The 11,947-nt window shown below is 41.8% G+C and overlaps 2 protein-coding genes across 2 annotated transcripts in view; one reads left to right on the forward strand and one right to left on the reverse strand.

The window, feature by feature from the left end:
• Positions 1-101: 101 nt before the first annotated feature.
• On the reverse strand, positions 102-2,420 carry LOC132995533 (tryptase-2-like). The gene is made up of 5 exons (XM_061065551.1): positions 2,276-2,420; positions 1,724-1,898; positions 1,276-1,559; positions 818-957; positions 102-410 (listed from the first exon to the last, which is right to left on the reverse strand). The coding sequence occupies exons 1-5, from the start codon at positions 2,325-2,327 to the stop codon at positions 222-224; spliced, it is 840 nt and encodes a 279-aa protein (XP_060921534.1). The 5' UTR covers positions 2,328-2,420; the 3' UTR covers positions 102-221.
• Positions 2,421-3,419: 999 nt separating this feature from the next.
• The window catches only part of cln3 (CLN3 lysosomal/endosomal transmembrane protein, battenin), a 10,320-nt gene continuing 1,792 nt past the window's right edge, over positions 3,420-11,947 (forward strand). Inside the window, exons 1-14 of the mRNA XM_061027022.1 lie at positions 3,420-3,506; positions 3,968-4,310; positions 4,458-4,494; positions 5,573-5,669; positions 5,804-5,887; positions 6,106-6,185; positions 7,051-7,136; positions 7,801-7,873; positions 8,345-8,488; positions 9,458-9,591; positions 10,307-10,359; positions 10,448-10,516; positions 11,267-11,322; positions 11,430-11,576. Of these exons, the coding sequence (XP_060883005.1) occupies positions 4,265-4,310; positions 4,458-4,494; positions 5,573-5,669; positions 5,804-5,887; positions 6,106-6,185; positions 7,051-7,136; positions 7,801-7,873; positions 8,345-8,488; positions 9,458-9,591; positions 10,307-10,359; positions 10,448-10,516; positions 11,267-11,322; positions 11,430-11,576 (1,106 nt within the window). The 5' untranslated portion in view covers positions 3,420-3,506; positions 3,968-4,264. The remainder of the gene's footprint in view (positions 3,507-3,967; positions 4,311-4,457; positions 4,495-5,572; positions 5,670-5,803; positions 5,888-6,105; positions 6,186-7,050; positions 7,137-7,800; positions 7,874-8,344; positions 8,489-9,457; positions 9,592-10,306; positions 10,360-10,447; positions 10,517-11,266; positions 11,323-11,429; positions 11,577-11,947) is intronic.

Here is an 11,947-nt window from a genome sequence, read left to right on the forward strand (position 1 = left end):
TGGTTTGAGTTTTATTGAATGAAACTTGGACGAGATGCAGTCTGTGCTGATTCACCTGAAAGTATCCTGAGTCAAAAATAATCTGACAACGACACCCACAATGAATGCTTCAAAGCTTTAATGCAGGTATCCAAACGGAGCAGATCGCACCACAGACTGAAAGTTAAAGAGGTGATGAAAGCTGTGAGAGAAAAGCAGGTTTTCAGGAGAGGTCGAGGGATCTAGACTTCAGCGGAGGCTTCCTCTGTGATGTTGATGTAGCTGTTGATGTAGTCCACGAAGCTGGAAACTCGGGTGTAGACGCCAGGACGACCGGGGAGACCACAACCATCCGGACTCCCATAGCTCATGATGCCCACCTGCACAAAGCCGCGGGCTGTACGACACACCAGCGGGCCGCCGTAATCCCCCTATGACATCACAAAACACACCATTAACCAAATTCACATTCTGCCGATTTTAGACTCTGATGTCGCACACCCACACTTTTTTCCAAATGATCAACAGGAGTTACATCTTCATTAAGAATACATTATAATACATACGATTATCACCTGAAGAAGACATCGGGTCGAAAAAGTTGTGATCATTAAAATCTTTTTTTTTTGTGTGCAGGCCTATCTTCTTCCTCAATACATAAGATTGTGCCATGACTATTTTGTGTCAGGACAGTGTCTTTGATCCAGAAGGTTAAATAGGCTTCCTGGCTGCACGACGCAGGTGGAGAGTGAGAGTGTCACCTTACTTTATTCACTGTTGAGTTGTGTCAGCCTTGTCCTAAAGAGACCTGAGTTTACACTTCATCAGTGACACTCACCTTGCAGGCGTCCTTATCTCCGGCCAGGTCTCCTGCACACAGCTGCTCGGAGGTCAGATGAGGATATTTCGCCTTGCACACGCTCTGAGGGAGGATGGGAATCCTCAGCTGCTGAAGGGTTTCTGGAGGAGGGAGTGGAACTGCAGAGACACACACACAGGGTGCTTTTTAGTGGGTGTATCCTAATTCTCTCATAAATGCTTCCCTGAATTCTTTCCTCCCATATTTTGTCGCTCTTCACCAGTGACAACATATAAAGATGGACGACTGTCTCTGCCTCCTCCCATTGTACAAAAGTGATTTTTAACTTACTGATAAGACGTCTGAGGTTACATTCCCGACTAGATTCAAATTTTCTCAAATACAGCGTGGTGTTCAATTAGTAAACGGTGGTCCTTTTTAAGCCTCAGTTTGTGGTTGTGTGTGTTTCTGGATTGTCTCATGTGCAAACATCTCACCACCGTTTTCGACGGCCCCCCAGCCTGTGATCCAACACTCAGAGGTCTGGTCGAAGACGTCGTCGGGTCTCGGCAGCTTCACCGGGGCGACGAGCTTGGACTCAGAAAAAAGGAGTTTTTTCTTCAGCTTCACCAGGCCGAGGTCGTTCACGCTGCCACCGTCATAGGCTCTGTATTCAGGGTGAGACATGTGGAAAACAAGGCCCATGTAACGAACGGCCCCCTTCGCTAGATCCTGGGAGCCCACCCAGGCCATGGATCGAGATGGGTCAGGTTTAGGATGTCTGGAAACACAAACACACACACGTGCATTTATTAAAGACGCTGTGTTCACTGTAAAAACCGTCGCCGTCTTTGGATGACGGTTTCAGCATAAGTAAAGTAATGTTACCCTCCTTGTTATTGAGCAGTGTTTTTTCTTTTTCAAAACCACATTAAAAACTCGTACCTGTCCCAACAGCTGGCAGAAGTGAGCACCAACTGACTGCTGAGGATGGTGCCGCCGCAGCGATATTTTTTGATCCCATCAGTGGAGACGATGAGGTGAACCATCCAGGGCCAGACGCCCTTCGGAGCGTCCTCCCCCCCGACGATGGAGCTCCTCACCTCGGCTCCAAGCAAACCTAAACGAGCAGTAAGCCAAACAAACAAACAAAAATCACAGGAAGGAGAAGTTTAGTAAATAGGTGATATTTTGAGTTTTCAACTTTTACATTGCCCCAAATGTTGAACTTTTGCTTCAGACAACATGTTCTTTAATCTCACAGAAACCTACAGTGTCCAGTCATATAAGCGTTAGTCAAAGAATGTCTCATATCCATAAAATAAACATTTACGATAACAGAGAGAAACTCCTGATATCGTCACTTAAAACCTGTTTTTGAAGCTTCACCCTAAACCTTTAAATCGGAAAACTGATGATGCATGTCAAATGTGATGAATCAACCTCCACAGATTAAACTCATATTAATAATCAGATCATAATGTCGGTCTCTCTCACCTCCAACGTTGTGGATCAGCACCAGCACAGTGAAGAGTTTGCAGAAAGCCATGACGGTGAAGCGTGAAGCTCGGCAGGTTGCAGAGAGAAGCTGCAGCTTTTTATAACCCAAAAAAGTTCTTATCAGAGCATCAGTAGATCTACTTTTTTTTTTCTGTCAAACTACATGTGTGTGGAAAAGTACTCGAGTACAGTGACGTGGAGCTTTATGATACTTTGCACGTGTATTTCAGCTTTCTGTAAAACTAGTTTGCTCCACAATAACTGAGGGCTTTAATTTCATACTTTTGACTGTTTTTGAAATGCAAAAATATTCAATCTGAGAAGATATACTGGCAATTATAAACTGTTCATAAAATTCAAGTACTGGCCACTTTAACCCTTTAAGAATAAAGAGAGGAAAATAATCTTTCACAGAAAACCTTAATAATGAAGATATCACAATGTGCAAGCTATGATGGAGTGAAAACAGAAAGAGGAAGATATGAGGAGTAAGCATCAGGACCCTGGCAGACTTAATGGTGATGAACGCTGGTCGGAGGGGCTCCCAATTAATTTTTGCCTGGGGTCCCGCTGTAGTTTGCACAGTAACTGTTAGTTATTTGCACAGTAACTGTTAGTTATTTGCACAGTAACTGTTAGTTATTTTTAATTTTCTTTTGTTTTGTTTTATTGTTTCAAGACAGAAACAAGTACAACATAAGTCACACAATTTATACATGCACAACTATATACATAGAGGTATCAAACAAAAAACAAAAACAGAAAAACAGGGTTACAGTATCAATGTTTCACAAATATTCAGGATTTTCTGTCATGATTTGGTTTTGTGTTTGAGAGTTTTATCCCAGTGTTGCTCGTTTCCCTTGTGTGTTAATGTCTCCTAGTTTTGTCTTCAGTGTTTTCTGTTTTATTTTGTCATTTCTTATCCTTGTGTATCTCTGTGTTCTAGTGTGTTTTGTTAGACTCTTGAGTTCTGTGTGTCTTCAGTGTTTCATGATTTATTTGTCCTCAGTGTTTCTGGTCTTGTGTTTCTCCCTGCCCTGATTGCCCTGATTGCCCTGATTGTCTTCACCTGTGTCGTTAGTCTCACCTGTGTCTGATTACCCCTGTGTCTATTTAGTCTCAGTGTTTCTTCCCTTCATTGTATGTGTTTGTCGGTGTGTATGTTATGTCAGTGTACCGGTGGCTCCCTGTTTTTGATCCCTGTGTTTTTGTTGAACTTGTTGAAGTAAGTTTTTGTTTGGCTTTTTGTTAAAATAAATAGTTTAGTTAATTCTGCACTTGTGTCCACACCTCCTTGTTATCCAATTGTGACATTTTGTATGCTTTTTTTGTCTTTCAGTCCATGTAGTGTTTGTATATAGTGTTCCATTTCTATTCTGAATTGTTGTATTTTTGGTGTTTATGATTCATTTACATTTGTGAATAAAATATTTAATAAAACAAGTTTAACATAATACATTTTCGCTGTCAGTCCCACTCTTGTTATAAAAAAAGATGATATAACTTTCCTTTAATTGAACAGTAATATCCCAGAGGAGAGAGAACAGCTACATTTTTCATGATTTTGAAGCTTAATTTTATAAACTTAAGTTTTTTTTCGTTGCTGAAATTTCGCCTGGTGGTTAATAATACATTCTTCTTTTGTATAAAAAACTAAAAAACATATTTCTTTTTTTTGGTTTACAGGGACTTTAAACCAAGATCCCTGCTTCTGAGAGCGTCATCGACCGGAACCTTGCGCGTTTTGATTCTTGTTCCCACGGGGGGTTTATTTATTTGAAACACCGCGGTCACGTGACGTCACCACAGCGCTGAAGCTGAAGCGGAAGAAAAACAGAAAACACGACTCAGTGTTGCTGTCAGCTCATTTAAGCTTCTCAGCAACTGGGACTAAAATGTCTCCTGATTATTTAAACGTATTTAAATAACTGTTAGATAGTCAAACAGTTCGGTTTTATTTATTTGTATCAGTTTGTTTTAAAAATGGAGCAAACTGCGACCAGCGTCACGACGGATCCTGAAACCAACGGTTAGTCTGTCAGCTGTCACAACAACAATAATAATAATAATAATGATAGTAGTAATAATAATAATAAGGTTACATGTATCACTTATATGTCAATATTGTGTTTTTATTTTATATTTTTTATTTTATATTTTATATTTTATATTTTAGGGCGTTCAACACGATGGCGCAACTGGTCGGGGTTCTGGTGAGTTTTCTTTATATAATGTTTTAAACGGTCACTGAATTAAGCAAAGATTCTTAAAACAAATAAAAAGTAATTTCTAGATTACCAAACAAAAGTCTGCTGCAGCTTCCTCCTGTTAACACTGTGGGGTCTGTTTACTCTGTGACACACATAGAAAAGGAACAGAAACCTTCAGTCTGCAGTTTATTTCTGTTGAAGAAATGAAACTGTCTCATGTTTTGAGTTTCTTTATAATTTATAAATGAATAAAGGAGAGTTGTACGGAGCCCCTGAAGTGTCAAAAAGTGAAGAGTACAACAGTATGAAGAGCAACAATAGAGCACCTGGCCGTTTGGTTAATTGTAGGTAAAGATCAAAAACCAGGACGGGCTGTTTTGATCTAGTCCTACATCACAACCACAGCTGCCAGAATAATCGCTCTCCCCACACCCAACCTAACAGAACTCAATAACAGGACATGACACACCCACTGAACACTCACCTCACCTGAACAAAGCCCCTCCTCACCACCAGCTCAGGAGCGCCCGCTGTGGGCCGCTCCGTCATTAGTGCATGTTCATAGGATCCTGTTTGTGTGCATGTGTGTGTATACTTCAGTCTATGTGTGTGTTCATGACTACAGAGTGTAAAAACTGAAATTTCCTCTTGCTGGGATCAATAAAGGTAAATCTTAAATCTTAGCAGTTATGTTGCGCAGTTATGTAAAGAGGCCGTGGGTTCGAGTCCGACCTCGGCCCTTTACTGCACGTCATCTCTCCTCCCAACATTTCCTGTCCTCTCTAATAAAAGGCAAAAAGGCCCAAAACTAAATTGCTGCACGCTGTTTAAGTTGCACAAACACATTAACAACATTCCCTTAGACGTGTGCAGGAGTTTGCACTTTTCTGACAACTGAAAACTGGAATCCAATACTGACTGTCTTGGACTTCCATGTCTGTTGCCATGGTATTGAATCAAGTATCGATATCTCAGAGAGAAGGAGAAACCTTTCAGTCAGTGTCTGAGTTGTCCGTTTTTGATGCTCCTGCTGACTCTGCGTTATCTCTCTCTCTCTCTCTCTTCTGTTTTATCTCCTCAGGCTGCTCGGATTGTGCAACAACTTTGCGTATGTGGTCATGCTGAGCGCGGCCCACGACATCCTGAAGAAACAATCGTCAGAAAACAACACGGCGTCTGTAAGAAGATTTAAAAAGAAAAAAAAGCTTTTTTGGACTTAAATCTATAAAATGTGTTTAGATGAAGACGTAGAATTCTTCGACATGATTCTGTTTTTACCTTCAGTATTTCCATTTTTTTCTATCTGCTGTAGGCCTCAGCTTCATTGACTGTGGATTTCCAAAGTGGGAACAGCAGCAACAGCAGCCGCTATGACTGCAACCCTGTGTCCACAGCGGTAAATAAAGAGTCACTGCACACAGCAGAATCACTTTCTACCTCTGAGGTTTGCTGACAGATGACAGAAAGATTATGTCCTGATAAAGCATCCGTGATTTCAGTGTTGGGTCTTAAACATTGAACAGAAAGAGATCACAAGTGGTTGTAAAGAACACATTTCACTCTTCAGTGCTGAACATTTTCTCTGACTGATCGATCTGATGTTTTCCTCTTCAGGCCGTCCTGTTAGCCGACATCCTCCCAACGCTCGTCATCAAGCTGTTCGCCCCCTTTGTCGTCCACAAAATGCCTTATGGGTAAGATCAGTGACATCACTCTGAACACCTGCAGTAAAATATCTGTTAAACAAAAACAGGCTTACAATGTTTCATACTTTAAGTTTGTTTTCAATCTTTATCTGATGAATAAATGAAATCAAAATCATTTCATGCAGACAGAAAACATTTTTTAAAGATTTTATTTTTGGGCTTTTTGTGCCTTTATTTGAGAGATAGGACAGTGGATATAGTCAGAAATAGGGGAGAGAGAGAGAGAGAGTGGGGAATGACATGCAGGAAAGGAGCCACAGGTCAGATTTGAACCTGGGCTGCCCGCTTGGAAGTCTACAGCTTCCATACATGGGACACGCGCATTATTGACACCAAAAAATAACTCCAACTAAAAAGAATAAATATGTATGCATTCATTCAGCCATAAGAGGCTCATAAAACTACAAAAATGGAGGCTAACATTTTGCATTTGTGGTTTTTATGACAGACAGACGGGTCAGCTGTCAGAGCAGTGTCACTAAATGTGACCTCTTCATCGTGCAGTCCGTCAGTTATTGGACAGAGCAAAACAAAAAACGACTTAAAGAATAAAAATATTAAATTCTTCTGCCGTGATGAAGTTTTGATCTGCAGCTGTTCCAGAAATGTAGTTTGCAAGAGTCGTGCTGAAAGGACAAAGTGTCCTACCCAAAGGGGCTCCACTTCTAAATGTCATGTTTTGATTTGATCACAGACAAATTAAATGATATTTGACTCTAACACAGTGAAGTGTTCTGCTTGTGATGATCATAACTCATGGTGGAGGTATCTCTTTAATTAGATTTTCTCAAATCTTGGAACTTCTGTTTTACTGTTCTGTTGATTTCCTTCTCTATACTTGTTTGTTTTTCAGGGTCAGAGTTTTGTTCTGCGCCGTCATGGCAGCCACGAGCTTCCTCCTCGTGTCGTTCTCCTCCGCTGTGCTGATGAGCATTCTGGGTAAAGATGACCTTTATCTGTAGTTATGTTTGTTTTTTATCATTACTGGAGCTCTTTCTGAATTCTGATGATGGATTTGATTGTACAGCTCCAGTTTTACTTCCTGCGGTCTTATCTCAGCGCGGTCATTTCACAGTTATACCACAACATCTGCTTCTTATCGTGATCCGCTGCAGGCCTCTGACCCGAGGCCTCTGACCCGAGGCCTCTGAGGCGATATAAAGGAATATACACTGAATCACTGTTTTGGATTTTGAGGTCCAAACTGGAACATTTTTTCATTCTACTAATCTGATTGACAAATATTAGAAATTTGGGTCTCGATTTGTCATGAAGGCAGTGGGGGGTCCTGAGGCTCGACCAGATGAGAACCACCGGTATATAGAGGACTATACCCCCACAGTCTTCCACTGAGAGGTGCATGTTTGAACAACCAGGTTGGGAGGATTTCAGGAGCAGTCTCCTCCTGAGATCCTCTAGAAGTTTTCAGGAGTGACTGATTGTGATCCAGTCCCACTTCCCTGTTCTATATAGAAATAAAAAGGTAGCTTTAATCACCTTACTCTTCATTAGAGAGTTGTTATCAGTGCTGTTTTGCTCAGTATCTTGTGTTTTAAATGTTCTGTTACTCATGAGGAGCTTGATTCTCTTCTTCTGTTTTCAGGAGTGATTTTTGCCAGTGTAAGCTCTGGACTGGGCGAACTGTCCTTCCTGTCTCTCACCGTCTTTTTCAGCAGGTAAACCATCACAGCTTCATGTGTTTCCCCTTTTTAAAGGAGCAATACGTAACTCTGACACCTAGTGGATAAAATGGGTACTGCAATTACACAAAATCCAGTCATATGTCTGTACCTTGTCAGTGAACATGTCCCCCCCCCCCCGCTCTGCTTGTAAACAAATGCACGTTGTCGAGGTGCACGAGGGGGAGGCGTAACATCACTATGTCTGTTTTATGACAGTGCAGTTGCATGCAGCGACCTTCAGAGGGCGCCAAAGATCACCAAATTAAATTCCTACATATTGTTGCTTTAATTTTGGATTTTTCTTTGTATTTATTACCATTTTTTTCACATTTATTTTCCTTTTGTTCCACTTGATTATAATAATCTTATGGCGCTCTTGGGACTCCCATAAATCCAAACCTTGTGATCTGTCTCATAAACACATTTAAGTTTAGATTGTAACGTCTTCTTTCCTGACCGCCCCAGGGACGTACTGGGAGGTTGGGGCTCGGGTACAGGTGGTGCAGGAGTTGCCGGAGCCTTCATCTATTCAGGTCTCACGCAAGTCGGGGTGTCCCCTCAGATCACACTCCTCATCATGCTGGTGGTGCCGGTTGCCATGCTGATAAGGTAAATTTTATTCTTGAATATAATTCAGCCCTGCACAGAAAAGAGAAATAAACTACAGAGACCAGAAGTGATTTTGTTTTAGGCTGTGAACATGCTCACTGCTGCTGCATTTCAATAAAGCCCCTTATGGAGATTGACTCACTTTTGGAGGCAGCCTCGAGTGGCCAATTGAGGAACTGCAGTTTTCGGAACAACATTGTCTGCTTGAAGTCTCAGCTCTGGAGGTTGCTGCTTGATTTATTTCAGTGCCATTCCTAAGAACAGGGTAAATCAACATAATCAGGAGGGAGTGTCAACAATTGACAATTGGTTAGTGGATAATTTCCCCCTCGTGTGCTTGTTTATTCTGCTGTCATGAGGAAAGTCTTCTGACCGTCACATGCTCTGCGGTAACACAGAGACGGTTAAATGTTCTCTGGTTACATAAAAGATTTTAATGCCAGCTCTCTCTTCGGGTACTGAATCCTTTCAAACATAAATATTTCAGTAAACAAACACGTCCCTTGGTCTTTTCCACATCCTCATTTCTTGGTTCAGTTCTCCTCTTGTTGTGCAGACTCTATTTATTGAGTCAGGATTAAAGTTTAAGGGTTGGTGTTTTATCTGGGTTTATTCTTTCTTTTACTGGAACACCACAGGGATGTGTCCTCTCACCACTTTTATTTGTTTTGTACGCCATTAAAGGCCAAAATCTTCATCATCAAATATGCCGATGACTCTGTGATTGGGTCACTTCTTTCTAATGATGACCTTGATCGTGGCCATGTTTTTTTTAAGGTTCATTTTTGGGCTTTTCATGCTTTTAGTTTTAAAGACAGCACAGTGGATATAGTCAGAATTCAGAGAGAGAGAGAGTTAGGATGTTTCTTCTTTTTCAAATTGCCCCTCGGGGATAACAGAGAAACCCCTGATCATCCTGTTTATTTACTTTATTTTCTATTGTTCTTATCACAATCACAACACCACCAGCTATTTCTTCCTGCTGGATCCTCCACCTTCAGTGCCTCAGTGGAGAAGCAGGGAGACCGAATACGCAGCTGTGGGCTCAGAGGAGGACGAGCAGCTGATCGACGGATCAGAAGAAGAGGAGAAATCCACCACAGGTACGTGTCACAATCCCCCTCTTCAAAAGATAAGAAGAGAAATAACTCAGCATGTTTCTTTCCTGCAGAGTTTAACCTCAGCTGCATGCATTCAAATGCCTTCCAGCTCTGACTCACTCTAATCCGAGGATAAAAACCTGACCGTAAATGTGTCTTTAAGGAGATAAAAGAAAGTCAAAAAATGCATTTTAATCTTTAAATAAATCCCTATATTGATACCACATAACCACAGGGCCCCTTTCTGTTTATCTTGGTGTGTTTGCAGGATGCTGTGTGTTGTTTGGAAATGTGTTTGTGTGCATTAGAGGAGATAAATGATCAGTGTGTGGGAGGGTTTGTGCAGGGAAACAGAAAAGATACGTCTGATGTAATCTGCTCTGTGAAGAAACTAAATCTGATATCCAGGGTTAGTTTGGTGGAACGCAGACCATATAGATAAATTACTGCATCATGGTATTAGTCACTTTCATGTTTAATATTTTCATCTCATTTTAGTTTTTAGGTTTCTTTTTTTGGGGTGACTTATCATTTTTTTGTTGATCTATTGCAATAAAAACCTCTTTGCATTACTGAAGAGTTTAGTTGGAAATCCAGGCCTTCTCTTAAATCGAGCAGGCAGCGTACTGTTCATGTGGATGAAGTGTCACATTAAGCTGCTGCCGTCTGTTATTGAATAACCACACAGTGCATGCTCTCTTTCATCTGGACGTACCAGAAGAACGGACCACCAGGCCGCTCACCTTCACAGAGAAGCTGCACGTCATCAGGGTAGGTCTCCTCTTCATCTGAATCCAAACTTCAGTTTTGGATTTTTTTGTTTTATTTCACTGATATTCATCTCGTCTCCTTTGAGCAGGGACTCCTGAAGTTTGTGTTTCCTCTGGGACTCGTCTACTTCGCCGAGTATTTTATAAACCAGGGCCTGGTGAGTTCTGCCGCAGCACGTTCAGTTTAACATTTATACATTTATGAGGCAGTGAGATCATCTCAGAATAATCTCCCCTGCTGGCTCTGCTGTAACGCCTCTGTTACCACCTCAGCAGACAGTACAGAGGGGCGATCACTTTGCCCCACCCCCATTATGTCTGTAAATATATTTAAAATGCATGCACTCATAGACTGTTTATAATCGTCTCCACCCTGTCCCACTCGCTTGAGGTGAATTCTCCTGATTATATCCTGCTGCGTTCTCACGCCAGCTCACTTTGACGTCATGCCGTAAAAATACCAGAGGTCTGGCAGGAGAGACTCTGGAGAAAGTCTGAGGGAAAAGTCAGCTGTTTGTGCTCACACATGCAGCTCACCCTGAAAACTTCAGGAAGTTTTGTGCACGTATGAAAGCAATAAATTCTTAGGCTGAATTAAAAAAGGAGTCATGACGATGTTTGTCCAGCAGAGGGTACTGTTTCTCAATTGTTCCCAATAGTCTCAGTATTGTCTGCAGCTTCGTATAAAGACTGGATGAAAATGTATAATCATGTCACATATTCTTTGATAAAGGAATTGGTATAAGAAAGCAGCTCTCTGAGAACTTTTGCAGGTTAAAAAATGCTGAAAATGCTGTCTACCATACGTGTGATCGACTAACGTCTTCCCTCTAATAGATCTGTCTCAGTCTTAATAATTGCATGTGAGTATTTGATATGAAGAATAATGGGATTCTTTCTTTTTCCAGATGGAACTTCTGTATTTCCCAGACTTTTTCCTGTCCCATGCAGAGCAGTATCGCTGGTCAGTCAGCGTCACTTTAACAAGAATCTGAAGGATTTACATTATTTTAAATATATGAAGCTATGTGTAGACTCACGTCGGGTTATTGATTGTGTGCATGTGCTCAGGTACCAGACGCTGTACCAGGTGGGCGTGTTGGTGTCTCGATCGTCTCTGTGCTGTGTGAAGATCAGGAAAGTGTGGGCGCTCTCTCTGCTCCAGGTGAGAAACAGACAGAGGGGGCAAATCAGAGGGGGCAAATCAGAGGGGGCAAATCAGAGGGGGGCAGCAGAAAAAAAGAACGAACCGAAAACCTGATTTCCATTCTCTCGCTCTGTCTCTCTCTCTCTGCCTCTCTCTCTCTCTGTCTCTCTCTCTCTCTCTCTCTCTCTCTCTCTCTCTCTCTCTCTCTCTCCCTCTCTCTCTCTCTCTCTCCCTCTCTCTCTCTCTGTCTCTCTCTCTCTCTGTCTCTCTCTCTCTGCCTCTCTCTCTCTCTCTCTCTCTCTCTGCCTCTCTCTCTCTCTGTCTCTCTCTCTCTCTGTCTCTCTCTCTCTGCCTCTCTCTCTCTGTCTCTCTCTCTCTGCCTCTCTCTCTTTCTTTCTCTTGGCCTCTCTCTCTCTCTCTCTCTCTGCCTCTCTCTGTCTCT

Source organism: Labrus mixtus, chromosome 20, assembly GCF_963584025.1.
Source record: "Labrus mixtus chromosome 20, fLabMix1.1, whole genome shotgun sequence".
Taxonomy (NCBI): Eukaryota; Metazoa; Chordata; class Actinopteri; order Labriformes; family Labridae; genus Labrus; species Labrus mixtus.